Source organism: Theobroma umbraticum, unplaced genomic scaffold (assembly GCF_002168275.2).
Source record: "Theobroma umbraticum cultivar Fairchild unplaced genomic scaffold, ASM216827v3 scaffold_86.0, whole genome shotgun sequence".
Lineage (NCBI taxonomy): Eukaryota > Viridiplantae > Streptophyta > Magnoliopsida > Malvales > Malvaceae > Theobroma > Theobroma umbraticum.
The window spans coordinates 2,899,071-2,919,636 of NW_018397263.1; the positions used below are offsets into that span (position 1 = coordinate 2,899,071).

The 20,566-nt window shown below is 35.3% G+C and overlaps 3 protein-coding genes across 4 annotated transcripts; 1 reads left to right on the forward strand and 2 right to left on the reverse strand.

Annotated features, from left to right (window-relative positions):
• Nucleotides 1-8,233: 8,233 nt before the first annotated feature.
• Nucleotides 8,234-10,698, forward strand: LOC110420212 (alpha carbonic anhydrase 7-like). The gene is made up of 7 exons (XM_021433447.2): nt 8,234-8,543; nt 8,640-8,857; nt 9,633-9,742; nt 9,878-9,992; nt 10,107-10,271; nt 10,363-10,416; nt 10,526-10,698. Exons 1-7 carry the CDS (start codon nt 8,447-8,449, stop codon nt 10,613-10,615), a joined length of 849 nt encoding a protein of 282 aa, XP_021289122.1. The 5' UTR covers nt 8,234-8,446; the 3' UTR covers nt 10,616-10,698.
• An 814-nt stretch (nt 10,699-11,512) lies between these two features.
• Nucleotides 11,513-14,423, reverse strand: LOC110420238 (E3 ubiquitin-protein ligase RZFP34-like). Of its 2 annotated transcripts, none has more exons than XM_021433481.2 (13): nt 14,260-14,423; nt 13,683-13,796; nt 13,511-13,598; nt 13,372-13,431; nt 13,215-13,247; nt 13,010-13,087; nt 12,874-12,917; nt 12,751-12,791; nt 12,569-12,651; nt 12,391-12,482; nt 12,194-12,263; nt 12,049-12,090; nt 11,513-11,961 (listed from the first exon to the last, which is right to left on the reverse strand). In XM_021433481.2, the coding sequence occupies exons 2-13, from the start codon at nt 13,751-13,753 to the stop codon at nt 11,809-11,811; spliced, it is 855 nt and encodes a 284-aa protein (XP_021289156.1). In that variant the 5' UTR covers nt 13,754-13,796; nt 14,260-14,423; the 3' UTR covers nt 11,513-11,808. The 2 variants fall into 2 exon arrangements, with proteins under 2 accessions (XP_021289156.1, XP_021289155.1); XM_021433480.2 differs by lacking the exon at nt 14,260-14,423 and adding an exon at nt 13,911-14,117.
• A 3,514-nt stretch (nt 14,424-17,937) lies between these two features.
• Nucleotides 17,938-19,135, reverse strand: GAMMA-TIP (gamma tonoplast intrinsic protein). Its single transcript, XM_021433902.2, has 2 exons — nt 18,661-19,135; nt 17,938-18,552 (listed from the first exon to the last, which is right to left on the reverse strand). Exons 1-2 carry the CDS (start codon nt 19,042-19,044, stop codon nt 18,181-18,183), a joined length of 756 nt encoding a protein of 251 aa, XP_021289577.1. The 5' UTR covers nt 19,045-19,135; the 3' UTR covers nt 17,938-18,180.
• Nucleotides 19,136-20,566: the final 1,431 nt, after the last annotated feature.

Genomic DNA, 20,566 nt, shown 5'->3' on the forward strand with positions numbered 1-20,566 from the left:
CGTGCCATGAATGACTAAATGAGTGAAGATGACACCTCGAATCATGAAATTGATTGATCTAGAAACATAAAATAAATGATAGCGGGTGGAAAGACAGAGATTTGAGTCGGGAACAAGATGACACATGGAAAGGAAGAAAGGCAATTCGTTTCCAAATGCTTAGGTTGGCGCAACTCGGAACAAATATTCAACTTCAAAGGCACAATGACCAATAAATTAATAACAGTATATAGTAATATAATTCCGGGGCACCCTCTAAGTTGTAAAAAGTATAGCAATGGGCAGTGGCAGTATTATAGCTTAAGAATGGATGAATGGCGTGCAGATTCTCCCCGATGAATCCGGCTAGAAATGCAATACCCACTCTCTCCTCTTCTTTTCATGGACATGGGGGGACGACAAACTAAAGAAAAAACAGTTCACTCGCATAAATAAAAACTGCTGCTTCCATTTTTATGTTTCCCTTTCTTGTTTTGGGTCCCTCACTCCTCCTCTCTTTACCCTTTATCACCCTTTACATTGCTTTTCCTCTACTAATAGAGAAGGAAAGACTCTACGATTTGGGAGCTCGAGAGGTGCGGCGTTCCTGCCCAATGGTGGCCTTTATATCAACATGTCCAAGTTAGATTTTTGCTCTGGGTCAGTTGAATGCTACCTTCAACTCCAAGTGAAGTTCATTACTATATAGAAACAAAATTATTTGCAGTGAATTCTATTATGGTGTTTCAAAGAGGACAAAATTCATATGAAGAAGTGAACTTTGTTTACGTTTTCTTCCAGATAAATGTAAGTGAATTAATTACTGACTAGAAAACCCTATTTAATCTAAACTGAAGTTTTCCCAAAATGTTTTTACTTATCGGTAATCACGTTTGACAAATCATTTATCACAAAAGTCAAAAGCTCTGGCCAATGTAGGAAATAGACCTAACATTCCTCTAAATTAGTTCATACTTTAAAAGAAAAAATATTTTAAAAAATTTAAATATTTTTTATTACCCAATTTGTAATTTAATTTTTAAATTAAATAGATTCTTATGATTAATAATAATTAATTAAAATATTACTTACTATTTTATATTTATATAATATAATATAAAAAATAAAAAAAAATTTATTATCATTTTATTATGTTATGTCAACATTCACTATAACATGTCAACATAATATATCGATACGACGTTTTAATTAAAAATAATTATTCGTTAATTATAAAAATTTATTTAATTTAAAATAAAATTACAAAAATTTTATTAAACATAATAAATGAATAAAAATTTATTCGAATTTACTTAAATAATTTAGAAAATTTTTTCTAAGTATCCAAGGCAGCATTACTCACTTTCCAGCCAAATACTAGCTATTAATTACGTCTGAAAATGTGTAGCTTATCACGTTTGCCTTGATAATGAATTGTCAAACTAGTTGACCCAAAAGTTTGACGTTAATTAACAACTTAATACATATTTTTACCAAAAAAGAAACCAAACTCTCATTCATTGGGGAAAATAAAGGTGGAGCATGTTATGTAGGGAAAGCACCGAATACTTTCAAATCAGAGATGCGAAATCCTGCCCCTTTGAAATATGTTGCTGACAGGAGAAAGAAACCGTATTCATATTATTCCTTTCCTCCACAACATGTAAAGTGGCTGTCGTGTATTCTTAAAACGACAAATGGAAGAAAGCTAAGATATTATACAAAATTCCCTATCTTCTTCTTTAACATGAGAAAAAGAAAGAAAGAAAGAAAGAAGCTGCTGAATTAATGCACCTGTTGGATAAAGCTTTTCGGATTTAATGAAAAAATAAAATAAAAACACAGGTTGGGATTTGTGAGGCTTAAAGCCTTTTGCATCCATTTTAGATATTGGGTTTCTTTTTTGTTTTATTTTGGAGAGAGGATATTACTATAGCAAGGAAGTTTTAGGACCCAAAAATTAGCAATAAAAATTAAGAAAATATAATTTCTGCCTACTAATTTTTCTCATTATATATCCCAGAAAATTTGGGAGCAAAATAATTGACAATTTTAGGATAAAAAGCTGGATTTGGACATAAAATTGAAAGAGATAGGCCCGGAAATTGTATGAGGAATTGGTCCCACCTTATGACTTGTACCCACAGAACGACCCTGCATGAGGGCCCAATGGAAGATTACTTTTTGACTCTTTGACAATTTGGCAGGTCCCATATCTTTGAAAATTATGAGACTATTATTAATTATACCCATCTTAGTCTTAGAGTATGCTGTCTTTAGTCAAATTTTACATGTCAAAAATACATTATACACCAGCTTTTGCTTTAAACGGACAATCTAAGTCAAGATATCGTCAGTGAATCTTATCCAAAACACGGTAACATTATTGGCCTATATTGAAAATCATAACAAGTATTTATAAATGTTCATGCATGCTGCGACACACAAGTACAATTTTATTATACTAATTGCAAATCTCATTGGTTTCAATTGTAATATATTTTTTTTGTACTTTAGTGTATCTACAAGTTATCACAACGATTTTATTACACCCTTTTAATTTCTAGGAAAAATGTTTATTTTTATCTTTAATATTTGATTTAGCAATTGATATATATTTACATTCAAAAGAATAGAAATAGAATCTCCCTTCTTAATCAAATCTAAAATATAAAAATATTCAAACTTTGTTAATTTTAAGAGAATAGAATTAATCCAAACCTGATTTTTTGAATAAAAGAACACATATATACACCAATCATGAAATTTAAAAAAAAAAATTCAAACCCAATTCTATGAATAATGAGATACTTATATCTACTATATTGAATTGAATACTCTAATGCACTTATACTGAATTTACAAACGTCGATTGCTTTCTAGTTCGTAATTGGGATAGTGCAAAGGACTTAATAGGCCATAGCTAGTATACTATCACCCTTGGCCTCCACAAATTCTTATGTTTTCTTTTTTCAACCACCGAATCTATTATAGAGCAGAAACCCCAGTTTTTTTTCTCTCTTTCTTTCCCTTTGGTATTGCCCAATCATTTAATCTTGAATTTTATTACCTCATTTTTTAATGTTTAAAGTCATTGAGAGGCAATATATTATCTTTGATTGGTCGAGGATGGATGGATTTAAAACCATATATGGATCCTGTTAAAGATAACCTTTTTAGTGGAAGTCCTCGGCTTTGGTGAAATGGATTGGTCATGGTGGAAGTGTGGTAAAGTGAGCAACCACCATCACGTCCATTTGGATACGCTACTCTTAAAAATCATATCATCAATAAACTAAATACCAAACGGACAGGCATCATAATTGCTTCGTCCATACCCTTTTAGGAGAACCTCGCACTCCCATCAAGTCAGTTAAAGGTTTCTATAAGAGATTAAAAATCATTCTTCAATCTTTAAAGGACAAAATTATGGCTTTTGTAACCCTAACGTCCGCCCATATACAGGTAAAGCCTGATGGTAAACTTGGCATGCACCTGGGGGAGGGCGGTAAAAATTTTTCTTTGTTTATTCATTGGCCTTTGGTGGCAACAAGATTTTGTTCTTCCCTCAGTTGGCTTAGATTGCGGAAGGTGAACAACTTTCTTCCGGGTAAAAATGAAACACCTTTTCCTAGCAAATCAAAGTTCCATGGATGAAAATTTGAAGATTCAAAAACTTGTTGAAATCTTCATTTTTGTATAGGGAGAAGAGCTAGGAGTGACTTTTTCAAACTTGGTTATGGTTCGAGATTATGTATACGCCAATGTGTTAAAGGTTTTTGTCCACAAATGACGACAGTGCCCTTTAAAGGTATTATATATATATATATATATATATTAAATATTATCATTTAATACATTGGAATTCATCATATGAAAAAATATCAGCTATTTTATTTTGTGAAAATTTTGTGCTACTATAAATACCGCCTTAAAATGGTCTAAATACTCCTTAGCAATGTCTTACGTTAAAATGTTAAAACAGAACAAAAAAAAAAGGAAGTTAAAATTTTCTAACTCTAATTAATGTGAACTCTTTTACAAATCTAGGGCGGCTAACCCATGATCTCTTGATTATTAGGTTTGCTAAGCATAGCTAAACCCTTATTAGCCCAGCCCAACTTAGACATGTGTCAGCAATTGGGCTTTTATTGAACACCACGATGACAAGCATGGAGTCGGATTTGGGTAATATGAAACTGTCACGTTACCTCACATGTTAAAATTTAAATATAATATGAATATTTTTAAATTTTAAAAATAAAATTTGAATATGTTTATAAATTATAAATTTATATTCTTAACTCAAAAGATATGCATGATAAATGATGAAAAATTTATATTTATATATTTAATATTTATTTTATTTTTTATTAATATATGATCCGCGATATTCTATCTCATTCAATTGTACAATGTTTTCATCACACTGATTCTTTACATGTAAAAGAAAGAGACTTTTACATTAATTTTAATCTATTTCAACTATTGTATCTTTTATAGGGACCACACATTAGTGAAGATATAGTTTTACTCTAATACCAAATGTCACAAATCGAAACTTAAACTAACCTCATACAATCTTAAATTTTCAAAATAAAACTGAAATAAACTTATAAATCACAAATTCATATTTTTAATTCAAAAAATATATATAATTATTGGTAGAAAATTCATGTTTATATTTTCAAAACTCATCTCATTTCTTAGTAATGTAAAATCCATGACACATCATTCCTTTATTTATATTTCTACACTATTTTATTTTCTTTCTTAATCATTTATTTATATTTACAAGATAAATCTTATGTTATAAAAAATTCTACATATTATAAAAATGAATGAGTTATATATAAAATATTAATTATATCCATAAGCTAAATCTAATTAAGTATTTTAATCCAATTATGTAATAATATTATACTATAATTTTATTAAATAATTGATTTAATTTATATAATCATCTTAACAACCGTAATCCTTATTCATACTGCGGTGCAACTCCAGAAAAACTTCCAAAATCGAAGTAGTTGATGTCCAAATGTGTTCAAAATAAGCACACTAAAAACGTGAGAATAATTGAAGAAAATAAAATGGAGAGATCTAAGACCGTATTTAAAAATAAAAACTCATTATTTTTAAAGACAGAGAGTGGGAAACATGGAAAATGACTTTCTCCAGAGAAACCAAATGAACGCCTACTGTTACCTCCAACCGACTCTACTCTCCTGTTCTTTAGTGCAGTTGATTGACCAAAATATAAAAGGAAAACTTGTAACCAAATCATTATGAACAAGACATTGCTGGCTGCTGATAGAAGAAGTCAACAGAAATCCAGAATTCTGGAAGCAGTTTTTAAAGACACACATGGCAATAAACACAAGTAAATAATTACTAGTAGATAAACAAACCAATCAAACGCTTCTATTTTCTTCTCCGGGCAGTTGTATTTGACATTAGAACCCATTATTTAGCTGCAACTAGTTTCTTACATGACACTTTAATTGTCGCTTCATCATATTTTTTTACATTCATTGTATTCAAACTTGCCGAAACTGGACGAGCTTCATGCATGCATTACTTGCATGTTTACCACCTCCACTGAAAAGGGGGGGAAGAAACAAAGGGAAAGACCTGGACCCTTTCCAAGCTTGACCGTGCGTTACACAACCTTTCTTAACATAGAATTAATTCAGGAAATAGAGTAGTCGTTCCATTTTGAAACAATTGTAAGCAGAGAGACTTAAGTATGGTCGTTGGCAGGCGTTTGATCAGATTCAGAAGGTCGCTGGCCATTATCCCATGACTGCCTTGGAATGCTATGGTGATTATTTACAACAGGCTCGTCCTCAGCGTCTGAATTTTCCACTGGCAGGCTCTCTTTTTCCTTGCTGGTAATGTTACCTTCAACCATCATCATCCTTCTGTTGCTGCCAAAAGCCATGTTCGCCACAAGAAGCAGTAGAAACACTGAGAAGAACAAGAAATTCCTGGCCATGTGGCTTGGTAGTTTTATGCTACTGCTACAGCAGTTTGGATGTTTGAAAGGCAGATAAAGAGCTACTTATAACAAGAAAAGTGGAAACAGAGAGTAGGTGGAAGGCCTAGAAAAATCTGATTGTGGACTTCCCATTAATTAGGGGTCAAGTCACTCGTTATAGTTAATTGTGATATGATGCTCCATTTTCTCTGTTGCAATCGATAGTTTTATCTACAAGGAGCACTGCTTTTTGCACTTCAATCCCCGAATGGGAAAGTACCACCTTACCGTATGAAGGGGGCCACTAGATCCCATTATCAATACGCGTATAGAATTCATAGGGAAAGGAGGATTCTGGGAAAAGATGGCAGATTTTTTAAGCAATAATAAAGAAGAAAATCTGGAGAAAGTTATATCCACCATGAAACAGGGGAGATATTATTGTTCCTGTGCTTAAACGTGTGTATCCATATCAGATGCATACGTTGGTCTTTCCATGGGTTTTTGTTTGCATCTTCAAGTCGATGCCAGATATTTTGTCCGGTGAGACTTAAAATAAAAGAAACACGTACTCCGTCAACATAATTAAAGCAAGAGAACAACAACTAATAAGAGTCGAGTACACTAACTTTGCACAAAGTCTCTGTATTAAAAAGATGAATAATTAAAAACACTGGAAGAACAAGTTCATGATGTCTTCTAGGCAAGCTCTAATGGAAGATTGATTTGAGATTTGATGCGACGCAAAGTTAATTTATGAAGGAGATTTTAATAGTTTTAGATGGAGTAAAAATTTAAATAAAAATTAATCAAAAAATGATTTCGATAAATTCTGATTTCAAATTTATTTAAAAGTATATATGTGAAATTTACTTTTAAAAAAAAATCTGACATGTTTAATCCCATTAGACTGAGCTATTCTATCAATCCAATTATACACAATGTTCAAAATACATAGATTAAATCAATAACATTTTGAATAGAGTGATTAAATTGATTACAATCTTATAATATAAAAATTTACAGTGTACTTTGATGGACAAAATTACAAAGGATTTACTATGCGCTACAATGTAAGAAATTAACAGCGGTTGGCAGTCTATTAATTATGAGCCAACCACCAACCAAAGGAAAAGTTCCGAAGGAAGCGGGTAATAACTTTCCATGCTTGTATCCCAAGGTAAAGTCGGAGAGCGCGTAGGGCAGCTGATGCTGAAGAAAATAAATGCCCATGATAAAATATGAAATATCCTTGTTGACCACAAATCTTCCATTTCTTATAGACCCTAATACAGTTGCAAAGTTGGGTTGTGAATAAAGGCACTTGTCGGAAATGAGTCATTTAAAAAAATATATAATTTTTTATTTAAAAAAAGAAAATTCAAATCACCACCTTCATTTAAAAAAAATACCTTTTAACTATATGTATATAAAGACAGCTGAGAGTTGAGTGGTAGATATATTTTGCGTTCTATTTTCCTAGGGTGTCAGAGCATATCTCCCGATTATTCTATCATGGTGGGCGGATCTTGGCTTCGTCTTCCATCCACCCAAGACCACTGTTGCAACAGCCCAAACCGTGTGAAGGAAGGAGGAATTTCCTTTCCACGTACTGGGAGATTTTGCTATATGAAAATGTTGGGCCATGCCACTTTCTTTCTGTCCTTGATGAGTTGTCTTTAAACCAATCAATAGATAGTGACCAATGCTTCATACGCATAAGTTCGGTGGTGTTGAAATTAATCAGCTTGAGTTAAGATTATAGCAGTGTTATAATATATTAATGACATAATACTTAAAAAAAATTTAAAATTATTTATAAAAATTAAAATAAAATTTTTTATTCATTTATTATAGTCAATTAAATTTTTTATATTCAATTAAAATTAATTCCTCCTATGGTCAGAGCTAGCTAGGCAGCCACCCCAAACATTGATTCCCTCCTGTTATCGCCTGGCAAATTGCTGAATTTAATTTTTTTTTCTCATAATTGTATATTATTGAGTGAATGGATGGGGCAAAGAATGGAAATTTGGATGCTTGAAAAGATGAAACAAACAGTGAGTAAATTAGTCAATGTGGTCGGTAAGAGTAAGAACCATTTTTGGAAGTTGTTTACTCGGTTTACGTACTGTTTCTTTTAGACCAAAAGAAAACTGTTTTAACTCTGCTGCCGCTGCTTGTCCTTGTGTCCACCAAGGCCACAGCCTGTCTTTCTTGAGTATTTCCGTTAGATTTGTTTATATATTAGGTTACTTGCCCATCTCAATCTCATACCAATAAACATTGAATATGCAAGAAGCTAGTAGGAAAATTCATTTTTCTGTCGTTTTCTCTTTCTGAAAACCGTTCTCTATGTCCTATCACTATAAATACTCTTTTATAGTCTTTCTTGCATATCATATCATATCCCAAAGAACTAAGACACATCCATTTTTTGTTGCTGTTTGTTTCTTATGCAACTCTTTGGTTTGGCCTTAAAAGAACATGAAGCATCAAAGCAAACCCATCTTTGTTTCAGTTTTTCTGATCTTCCCAGTTCTGTTTCTCTCCTACTCAGCTTCAGTTTCAGCTCAAGAAGTTGGTAAATGTCAAAAGCAGAAAGCAAAGTGAGTGTTTATATATATATATATATGGTAGACTGATAGAGAATGTCACGTGTGAAATTTCTATGATGCAGAGGATGAGAGGGAGTTTGATTACCTGGAGAACAGTGGAAAAGGACCAAGCCAATGGGGAGATCTGAAGAAAGAATGGGCTGCTTGTAAAAATGGAGGTCTGCAATCCCCAATAGATATGTCAAGTCTGAGAGTGAAGGTAATCAACAAATCTGGAGAGCTGAAGAAGAGATATAAGCCCTGCCATGCAATCGTCAAGAACAGAGGCCACGATATTTCGGTAAGGAATTAATACAGACATTAATGGTTTGAATCACACTTTATTATCATCAAACTAATAAGCTACATCGCAAGATTTCATGTCCAATTTTCCAACTAACTAAACCAGCCACCACCCTCAATCATCTTTCTCCATGAAGGCATGTACTTCAAGTTTAATTAAGTTATTGTAATTTCTTGTTTGCTCTGTTTTTGTGGGTGTGTTGACTTGGATTACTTTCATTGTTTACAAATTGCTGGAAAACCAAATGGTTTAAGCAGATGCTCACAGGTTTCCAAATCGAATTCATTATTCAGTAAAGTAAGTTTTCTAGCACCGCCTTCCAAAAGAATATAGCCAGCCATGTGAATTGCAATGTATGGAAAACTACAAGTTGTCCCTTTCACATGGAAAAGCTTGTCAAACCCCTGCTTTGGTCTTTTCTTCCAAGAAAATAAGCTAATGGTCATATGTGAGTTATGTTATTCAACAGGCCCCACCCACCTCATAAAAATGGAAAATGTGCTTATCAAACAACGCTTCAAGTCTTCAACTACTACTACTACTCTTTGCTATAATGCTTATTTATACCTTTTAAAAAAGAAGAAGAAGACGAAGAAAATAAAATGGAAGTAAAGTAAAGTAGGCCCTGGGAAACTATTAGCAGTTGTTGTTTCCATGACTTTTAGGATCAAACGAGCCATCTTGGATGACACATGAATTAAAAATTAGGAAATCATAATAAACATCATATGAACAGCATCAATATTGTTGTGTGTTTTCTCTGAATATGCAGCTTCAATGGCTGAATTATGATGCTGGTTCAATCAAGACTAATGGTACCGAATACTTTCTCCAACAAGCTCACTGGCACTCACCTTCTGAGCATACCATTAATGGCAGAAGGTCTCTACTCTCTATTAATTCATCTTTCTTATTCAAACACTAAAATGTCGACAAGGTGAGATAAAATGGTTCAATTCAACTTCAACCGACTTACAAGGGTTTTTGTTTCTCTTTTTGATTTTGGACAACAATTAGGTATGCCCTGGAGCTACACATGGTACACCAGTGCAAGGACCCCAATGTGCAGAACAATCTAGCTGTTGTTGGACTACTCTACAAGTTTGGTGCACCCGATGCTTTCCTCTCCAAGGTGAAGATTAATTTCTACAATGATTAGAGAATATCAGATGTATGGCCTCCAAATTCCAATCATTTTGTGCCACTTGCAATGTTCTCTGACACATTATTTGCTCATATATTTCAGCTGATAGGCAATATTACATCCATGAATGATCATGTGCAAGAAAGGTATATAGGGGTGATTGATCCAAGCTTGATCAAGATGGGTGGCAGGAAGTTTTACAGATACATGGGCTCATTGACAGTCCCTCCCTGCGCTGAAGGTGTCATTTGGACAATGAACAAGAAGGTAAGTAAATCCAATCATCCCTAACCAACACTTTTGTCCTTTTAAACTCCTCTAGAAATGAGATCCTGAAGCATATTTGAACTTTATCCAGATAAGAACTGTTTCAAGGGACCAAGTCCGGGCACTCCGAATAGCTGTTCATGACGTAAGTAGATACCTATTTGATACTTGATCATCAATTTAGCTAACCCTGAACATTCTTGAAATGAGCAATTCCAAGCCAAATCTAACCTTGGTAATCAAATGATTTTCAGTATGCAGAAGCAAATGCAAGACCTTTGCAACCACTCAATCGTCGAGAGATAGAACTTTATGGCCCGAGCCCAGGGGATGTACCTAACTGATAAGATCTACAGGTGTATTGAGAATGCAGATTTTTTACCTTGACCCTATTCGTTTGGTTGATATATAAAACGATTCTTTCTCATTCTAATGTGTTCATACACCATTTTGAGGTTACATGTCATTTGCTGTTACTAGTTTACTAGATGATGCTGCATTTTTCAGTCATCTAGAATGAAATTGTTAGAAATTGAGGCTAGAGATAATCTTATGCTAACCAGAAACTTTAAAGATGTGAATAACTCAGATCATGGATACAGCAATCTAGAAAATTAGGTGAAAGCGTTTAAACTGAACAGTCTATAAAATTCAATCGACTATCTTGCAATGTTTCCTAGCAATGGATGTATATGATATTTAAATTCATCAAAACTAGAAGGGCATGTGCTAAGGCTGGCGTCCTTTCCTCAGCAAACTGGTAAAGTAACTGGGAATATAAATCTTCTACTTGTTTGTCAAGTTAGACATGATGTTACCTGCCTGCCAATTGAAGCAGCTAGAGTAATCAGGTGAATCAGAAACTGATTTTTACTCAACTGAATGATGTTACCATTGCCTAATTTCCGGGTGACCATATAAATGATTGATACTGGAAGCTAAAAATAATTGCACAAGCACTGATGGCCCGATCAGAACACGCCATCACATTCATTCCACGCAAAACCCTTTCGTCTCAAACTCATTTAGAGATTAGAATTATCAATCACATAGACAGTGACTCAGTTGACAGATCACACTTCTAATACTCCATTATCAGCTATAGTCTTAATCCCAACCCACCCGCTCCTCATCCTTTTCTGATATAAAGGATAAGTTAGTGACACTTGCCTATATAGGCCATGGTTAGATTACAAGCAAAAATAAAGTTGATTCACGCTGAAGTATTTACCAGATGCAAATTAAGGGAAAATATAAAATTCAAAATTGATTCCTTAAAAATTTTGGAATTTATTCAATGTCAACAACGATCCGAGTACATTAGCATATGCATTCTTCCAAGTTTCCCTTGCTCTACTGATACAATCAGCAGCTCCAGAACCAGCAGATTAGAATAAGAGACACGAGTAACCAAAGTATAAGGGAATATATTATCCCGGCTACCCTCTGCTGACCAAGTAGGTTTCCCCATTCTACAACAGTTAACAGTGGACCTAAGTCGAAACTGAATACCAGTAAATAAACATAGTTGAACCCATCATCTAACTATTTCGGCAATCTCTGACGAGCATGAAGCAGCACCTCCCCGTGTCTGCCTTGTGTTGTATGAGTTACATTTTAGGCACTTGTGTGCCACAATATGAAAATTAACCTCAGAATTTTCACCACAGTCATTACAAAGAATCCAAACCTGCTCAATCAAAATACTGTCTCAATCATTAACAGTTAAAAGAAACTAAGCACTGATAACTGCTAAAAATATGCAAATATCACTGACCATCTTATTCTGATAAATTTGAGGCATCACTGTCGAAGCAACCTGATTTGTTTTAAGAACATTTTGGCAGTTGACCAAATCAGAAAATTTACATACACCATTGCTAAAAACAAAAATAAGTTGATCTACGGTATAATAAACATACCTCACGATCAAGTCTTTCCCACACCCGCGACATATCACAGTAGGATTTTGAGCAAACAGGACATGAATACCTGCAATAACATTATTAACACCAAACCGCGCTGCCCAAGAATAATGTACGAAGGAATAAGGAAATGCTTTTGCAAACTTAACCAGCAGAACCAAGAGGTTGCACTTGTGTTCTCAAAAGGGACTCACCGGAAATGAGACTCCATCTCTTTTACACATTCCAAATGTATAGTGTGGCCACATGGTAAGACAGTTATGTCTTTCGTTGTATCAAAGAGAAACTAATCAACAAAACAAAAAATTAGCAGCTGAAGAAAAGCATGACAATCCATATCATTCTACTCAAACCTTCAGTTTTTTAACTTACTTCAAAGCAAACAGCGCAATTATGGTGCATAGCTTTTTCAACACAATTGTGGGAGTTCTTCAACATTGTAGAATAGCAACATCCTACAACAGATACAAATTCAATCCAAAAATTAATGATTGAAGGAGGAGAAATTTAAAAGGTCTTTCAAGTAAAAACACAGGATAAGTTGGCAATCTTACCACACTTATTACAATGGAAAAAATTCTCCTCTCCTCCAATTCTACAATACCAAACGAAATTAATCATCAGATATCATATAAATATAGACACACAAAAAGAATAGTTTCTAGCAAATTTCTAACCTGCAGATACCACATTCGTCACAATGGTACTGATTTTTCGAGACCTATCAATTCAAGAAAAAAAGCTTTTCCTTGGTAAGCAAGTATATCTATGAATTGCACTTCTTCAATCTTAAACTGCATTATTCTGACTTACATCGTCATCGAAAAAGTTGCATTTGGAACAAAAATACTTCCCCATGCAAACCCCACAGTAAATGCAATGCTGTTGAACCTAATATAAATCAAAAAATATCAGACCAAGTTAATATTCTTTTTTTACTGTTATTTCCATTCCACTCATTATTTACATCATTTTTAAAGTAATTTTATCAACATTAAAATACTTTTAGGAAACTTACATCTTGTTCTCTGTCACACAAGGAACAAATAACCTGAAAAGAGAAAGACATTTTATATATTGAATATAAAAAAATCAGCTAAGAATCACTTAAAACAATGAAAAAAAGGTCCAAAATTATTACAACAAAGACATAGCAATGGCCAAAGACAGCTGACCCTTTTTATATCATGGCGAGGAACCTCATGACGATCTAAAGGATTAACTTCGATTGAGTTCTGTTAAAAAAGAAAATCTTTTCCAAAATTAAAAGGTTGTCTCCAAAATGAAAAAAGAAAGCAAAGAAAAACTAAGGACCTTGGATTCATTATGGCAATGCCTGCAGTCGAATATCTCATCGCAACAAGGTGCCCTGATCTTGCACCTTCTTCGATAATGCGAACATCTTCAAAATCACAACAAAAAGAAGAACAAAATTAATGCACAAAAAATTGGTGGAAAATGAAATTTTTTGGAGGAAGAAAAATACCCGAATTCCCCATATCCCTTCTCCATTATAGATGAAGAGTTTGACATCTTGGGCTCAAAACTGCTCTCCATTAATCTCCAACCTTTCTTTTTCCAATTTATACTCCAAATTTACCTGAAACCAAAATTTAAACACAAAAAAAGGGATAAATTTAACTTGGAGATTAAACCAAATAAAAGTCCTAAAAGGCTGTAACATCTTAGGCTTTCCCAAAAAAAGAAAACAGACCCGCAATGAGACGGGTAAATAAGGTGTCGTTCAGAGAGCTGAAACAGTTATGAAGAGCTGAGCGATTGAGCAAGGATCAGGAGGAGGAAGATAAACAAAAAAATCTATTATATAGGACTCCCTCAACTTTCATGAAATTCCACATTGACCCCTGCTTTAGATTTTCCTTTGAATTCATAATAACCACCCTCCCATCCTGGCTTCCTATTACGAGGCGACACGCCAGCGTCTTTGCCGGCCAACCCATTATTGCACTTAAAAAAATGGGACAGAGAGAGAAGAAAAGGAACGACAACGTTTAACATTCAACAAAAAACCAGAAGTTAGATAAATGAAAAGGTTAACGTACCAGTTTGAAGAAAGGGAAATGAAAAAAATGGGATCTTTCGATTAGGTAGATGTGGTGTCGTCAAAGGTGTTATAAATAGTTCAAAGTTCTAAACTTTAGGTTGAAGAAACAGTGAAATTACCCAAAAGGGTGGGAAGATAAGCTGTGTCAACTTCTGCGTAATTACGGGCATGGAGACAGAATCTAAAACTTGCAATGGATATATTCTGTAGTTCATAATCTTAAAAAATTTCTGCTGACGATGGTTTTGTCCCAAGGCAAGGAGTTACAGTGAAAACTGTAGTGTTGTTGTTTGACCAGACGGGCACCCTGGACTTATCCGTGACAATTGGTAGGGTGCACGTGTCAAATTGTGGAATGGGCAGATTAGTCAAATTTCCGTGAAGAAAAATATCTGTATGGCTTTCAGCTTGATCAACAGGGAAGACGTAGCTATCACGAGAGAGAAAGAAAAGAAGAACAGGGAAGCTACAGCTATCTTAATGTTTATGTTGCTGGAATGGAACTGTCAAAGCTTAGGCCAAAGGGGAATTTTGGAGATAAAGAGAAGTTGCCAAATTAGACATGGGATGACATTGTTGACTTGTCACTCTTCAAATGGTCGGGAAATCGGCACTTTGAAACTCAAAGTCTCCAACATGCTAGACTGGATGTTGGAGTGAATCCCCCACTGACAAAGCCCAAGGGCAGAGCAGATTTTGGTTTTATGTGTCCATCGAAATAAGAGGTATAGGGTGGGAAAAACCATTTCATGTGTAAAGCTGAAGTTGTTATAGGTATCAAATACTCTTTTTTCTACTGCTGAAATTAAGTTTTAACATAATAAAAGTGGGAAAATGGGTAAATTGACAATGACAAGGGGCTGAACAAATGTTTATTGCAAATGTGAAAGTCTGAGAATTAAGAGATCTGGTTGCAGGGTCCTCGGCCTAATTTGAACTTCCAACATGTACTGTTTGGGCTACTAAACTTTTCTATTGGGCTTCTGTATCTATTCCTATTGTGTTCTAAACCCAAAATCACAGGCACCCAAGAATAAAGCATTTGCGTTCCAAATTTATCAGATCCAGACCCAGAACTTTGTCTGCAGCTTTTGGGCCCAATGAAATACAAGCTTGACCCTTTTAACTGACAGCTGATAAACCCAACAAGCTCTCTGGAAAAAGAAAGCTAGTTTTGGTAAACCTCATAATTTAATTTTGTAATTAGTCCCAATCAACTTTACTCTGGCTTGAATATGCTTGGTGTTGGAGATGTAATCTCAGCACTATTTTCATTTTTCCCTGTCATAAAGTAGAGACCTAATGATGTTTCCATCACAAAATAAATGACAAGTTCTTTATTCAAAACTTTGCATAAGCAAAGAGTTGGGAGATAACTGATAGCTAAAGTTTTTAATATTATGGAGACCTGTCTTATGAATTGATAATGATCAAAATAATGATGTTTAGAAAGTGATTTTAATACCAGGACAGGCCTCATTATACTAAAGTTTCTAATATTTTAATCTCTACGTGCCTCATGAAGTATATTGTTTATTATCCTCTTTGATAAGGTTTGCACTTTACATGATTTCTTCTAAGTTCATATCACATTAAAAAAATGTTGATCACAAGACAGATTTCTTGAGTAAAATATATTATCTCTAAGCATAAGACCTGGATAACGTCTGTACTTCAGATAATGTATTCATTTAAAAAACAAAATAAAAATACTAAAAAATATAATCCTAGAAGCCTAGAATTAAGTCTCCCTGTATGCATTTGTATATGGTAAATTCAGTCTAAATAAGAAATCATCAATCTTATGCTATTCAAAAGGGTATCCAAATGGGTAGAATTTGAGACTTCATTGTGTAGTTTTGTGAAGAACAGATGAGATTTATGATATAAAAGAATTACCTCTTTTCTATCAAAAACAAAATAAATCTAATGAAAATTATAAGAAAAAGTCTAATGTAAGATGAGTAGAGTAGAGTTTAATTACCCAAATACGCTAATGCATGTTCCCAAGCTCACTCGCCCAAACTCTTCCTCTATTCGCTACCCATCCTTCATAAATCACAGTCAAATGAGTAATAACTCCACGTGAAATAGAGTAAGGCTCACTCTCAAGTGGGGCTCTTCTCTTCCTCTCTCATCGAGTACGATACTTTAAGTATTTAAAAATTTGGGGAATAATTTGTATAAGCTGTCTCATCGTTGATCGAACTTATTACAACAACATTGAGTAATGAAAGACATTTATTTGCAACAGCCACAGATCAGTAGGCCCCAGAACACACTCTGACGACAGTGACTCAGTGACCCCCCCCAATTTGCGGTCGCTTTTAAGCCACGTCGCACCATCCCATTTGCTTGCAGTCATAAAGAGAGCAAGAGGGTATGAAACTCTCCGTCGGAGACACCAAGGCGGCAGGCACGTTCCTTAAAAGACTACAACTTTCCACCATGGCCATTGCAATTTGCAATGCAGAAAGCTAATAAAGAGTTTCATACTTTTTTTTTTTGAATAGGAGTTTCATACTTTTTACCTCCTAAACAAATGTAGTCAGTCTTATTGCTTAGGGATAAGATAGAACTGTTAGAATTAGGTAGTGAAATATCAGCAGCACATGCATCCGATCTTTTTTCAAGTTTATTCAAGCTATGATTTGTATAGTAATAGTGAAGCATGAATTGAATTGGCGTCTGAGAAACTAGCAATTTTCATTACTTGATCTCCAGCCGAGCACATGCCAAGTAATGGCAACAGTAAATATCCAAGTTAAGGCCAAAGTGTGGAGATGGAATTACTCTCTCCCACTCATTCCGGTTTGAAAACGAATAGACCAGAAAAGTAGCATAAAAATGGCAAGAACATGACAAGAAAACTGGGTCCTATCGTAAAAGTAAACTGGCCATGCTCTGTGCATGTTGGTCCTGAAGCTTCACGTGCCCTGTCGCGGCCTTCAGGAATCATTATTCAGAGGGAGAGAATCTCTATGTGAGCAGTGAGTAATGTCACTTGCAGAAGAAGAAAACGTGTTTCTTCTCATTTGAAGAAAATGCAGCCTCTGCTAGATTGCACACTTAGACCCAGTTTGGCTTTACCGAAAGGATTAGAAAAGTGTCTATATTTTTTCAAGTTATAGTCCTTCAGCATGATAGTTGATAGCATGGATGAGGGAGGACAACTTCGTGTGAATGTTCACGACTGTTAAGGTGTGTATTTGGCCACTTATTTATGTAGGAGAATCATCTCGTCCTAGTCAAAACCTTACCATTTACACAAAGTTATCTACCCAAAATGCCAGCTTAGGTGGGTAGGACCTCCGCAAAGCCGAAAAACTGCTGTTAAATCACTGATTATCTGATAAGAAATAATATTTCAACTCTAGAAAATTTGAGGAACACGACAAAAATGAGATTTGAACCTTCTACCAACCCCATGAGCAGTTCCATCAAGTTTCACCCTTCTGATCAAATTAAGTTGATGAATGAACCTTGCTGGCTTGTACACCTGTCGCAAGATTTTTATTGATTTGCATGGGGACAGAATTAAAAAGAAAACAAGAAAAAGGTCACATTGATCTGATTTTCCTTTTATTTTTGACACGGGAATTGGACGAGTTATCTAATTTACCAAAAAAGATACAAATAAAAAAAAGGAAAGGCAATCATAGAAATAGAGAAGAGCTAACACAAATTCACATTTACAGCCCTGTGTTTCCATAAATATTGCCACACAAATACCAGGGCATGCAATTGCAAACATCTGCCACGATGATCATGATGATGATAATGATGAAAAGAAAACGAGATCGACGGCCACAAATTAAACACAAAATACAAGGGAAAAAAAGGGAAGAAAATAGAAAACTCAACAAATTAAGTACACGGGAGAAAATCCGTTTTCATGTGACAAGGTTAATTAAACCACTTAATAATCGGTGCTGGGGAGTTGCTCATGGGTGTGGCTAATGAAGAAAAATTCATAGACGAGCCCAGCTATCCCACCGCCGATAAGAGGTCCAGCCCAGTAGACCCAGTGGTTCTTCCAGGTCCAGCTAACCAAGGCAGGTCCAAACGAAACAGCTGGGTTCATTGAGGCTCCATCGAAGGCCCCACCTGCCAAGATATTGGCTCCCACGATTAAACCAATTGCCAATGGTGCGATCACTCCCAAACTTCCCTTCTTAGGATCAACGGCTGTGGCGTAAACTGTGTAGACCAATCCGAATGTCATCACGATCTCGAAAACGAAGGCGTTCCAGACCCCGACTCCAGAGGATACCCCAAAAGCTGGTGTAGTCTGCGAAGCTCCATAACGTATAAACAAATAAATAAAGGAACACTGTATATCAAATTAACGGCGATAACTAATTTTCTAGCGGAAACTGGGGGGAAATGGTAAAGTTACCAGGCCGTTGGTGGCGAACTTAAGCAACAGGCAAGCGACGGTTGAGCCAAGGAGTTGGGCGATCCAGTAGAGGATACCACGTAAAAGAGTGATGTTCCCGCCAACAAAAGCACCGAAGGTGACGGCTGGGTTGACGTGGCCTCCGGAGATGTTGGCGGCAACAGAGACAGCAACGAAAAGGGCGAAGCCGTAAGCTAGGGAGGCGGCTACGAGACCGGCAGGGGTGGTTGCTCCGTTGTCGGTCAACTTGTTATAGGCCATGCTCGAGCCTGATCCAGCGAAGACGAAGATTAGGGTTGATATGAACTCAGCCAAAGCTGCCTTAAGAGCATCTGGGTGAGTAGCCTCCTCGGGCCGGCCAACGGCTATGTTTCTGATCGGCATGCTTACTGTCTGATCAAAAATCAACCGGTCGGAGTGGAGAGTGCTGTTTGAGTGAGTATTGGTCTGGTCTGGTCTGGTCTCCACTTCTCAGTTTCAGGTCTTACTTATATTTGAAAGGCGCAATCGGTGGTGACCGGGATTAGTCCGTTACCGGTTAAAAAATGTGGGGAGAGGGAGTATTATTTGGAAGGTGATTGGTGGACAGGCTGTGAAATGGATTATTTATGTTCTTCTTTGGAAATAGGTTTAGCCGAGCTACCGGTCATGCAGGTTAAGACAGCGAAGCAGAACAGTGTTAGGTGGATGAATTATTGCCACGTGTCTATAATGATAAGAGCCAAGTAATGTACGGCGTTTTATCCTTTTTTTTTTGCTCTTTCCCGCTTCCTCTCGAAAAATCGAATTACTATTTCTTTTTTATCTGCCCGAACAATAATAAATATAAAATGAAAATAGAAAGGAAAAGATAAGTTTTCTGACTGCCTTGAAGCAATCCGATATTGACACGTGGAACCGAGGGGCCGTTGGTCATGAAATCTGAGGGCTGAGCAACGCTGGGTTTGCAAAATCCATTTTTCTCCTCATAATTTATACCATATATGAACAAAAATGGGAAGAACGTGAAGGATGGGGATTGATATTGGAAACCATACTCGCGCTTTCTCGTTTGGATAGGAATCTTTGGATGGATAAACTCATGTGAAATATACAAGTTGAATTGTTATTATATATTTTAATTTTATTGATAAACCAGTACTATATGAGCTAGAAAGAAGAATTAGTCAAATCGTTTTGATTTTTAAAGATAGTTGAATTGTCCTTCTGTACGCACATCACACATTAATAACAATATATATAATTAATATAAATTTCGTTAATAAAATTAATAGTTTAATACTAATTACTTAGTTTGCGTGTTTTTCATTGCAATTCTTTTGGTGGGAAAGAGTTGAATATAGGGAAAAGGAATTGGGAGAAGCAGAATTTACGACCATTCAATGGCACTGATACAAAGTGAAATTATGTATCATCTTAGCATTCCCATTTGCATAATTGAGTACAACAACAATGACCCAAAATGAAGAATGAATGATTACAAAGCCAACGTGCCTTTCTTTGCAAAAGGGCCTTATTCTCAATCGGAATAGAAATAATTAATCCTCATGCCTTGTGTGTCACTACTCGCTACAAACCCAAACTATTTTTCCTGTTAAAGCACCTTATCTGCTTTTATAACAATGGTTATAATTCAAAAACTCTTTAAAAACCTTTCTCCTTTGGTGTAGAAATTAACATTTATATCTCAAATGGCATAGCTTTTGGCGGTTTAATTATCAACAATGATTGTATTAGACGAGGGTTTTACAATGTTTTTTGTATTGTTAATTGTTACCATTTGTTTGGTTTGGGGAAGGGGAGAGTCCATTAATTGAATTTATAAAATGTCTTATTCCAAAATTTCAATTGCAAATGCTAGAGATGGTCCCATCCAGCTGCCAGAGGTAGACATCATATATGAGAA

Coding starts and splice junctions, on each gene's coding strand:
- LOC110420212 (XM_021433447.2), top strand. CDS start 8,447: ATGAAGCATCAAAGCAAACCCATCTTTGTTTCAGTTTTTCTGATCTTC. Junction 8,544..8,639: donor AGTTTCAGCTCAAGAAGTTG/GTAAATGTCAAA, acceptor TCTATGATGCAG/AGGATGAGAGGGAGTTTGAT. Junction 10,272..10,362: donor TTTGGACAATGAACAAGAAG/GTAAGTAAATCC, acceptor AACTTTATCCAG/ATAAGAACTGTTTCAAGGGA.
- LOC110420238 (XM_021433481.2), bottom strand. CDS start 13,753: ATGGAGAGCAGTTTTGAGCCCAAGATGTCAAACTCTTCATCTATAATG. Junction 13,248..13,371: donor CTCGCCATGATATAAAAAGG/GTCAGCTGTCTT, acceptor TTCTCTTTTCAG/GTTATTTGTTCCTTGTGTGA. Junction 13,088..13,214: donor TGTGTGACAGAGAACAAGAT/GTAAGTTTCCTA, acceptor GATTTATATTAG/GTTCAACAGCATTGCATTTA.
- GAMMA-TIP (XM_021433902.2), bottom strand. CDS start 19,044: ATGCCGATCAGAAACATAGCCGTTGGCCGGCCCGAGGAGGCTACTCAC. Junction 18,553..18,660: donor AGTTCGCCACCAACGGCCTG/GTAACTTTACCA, acceptor GGAGCTTCGCAG/ACTACACCAGCTTTTGGGGT.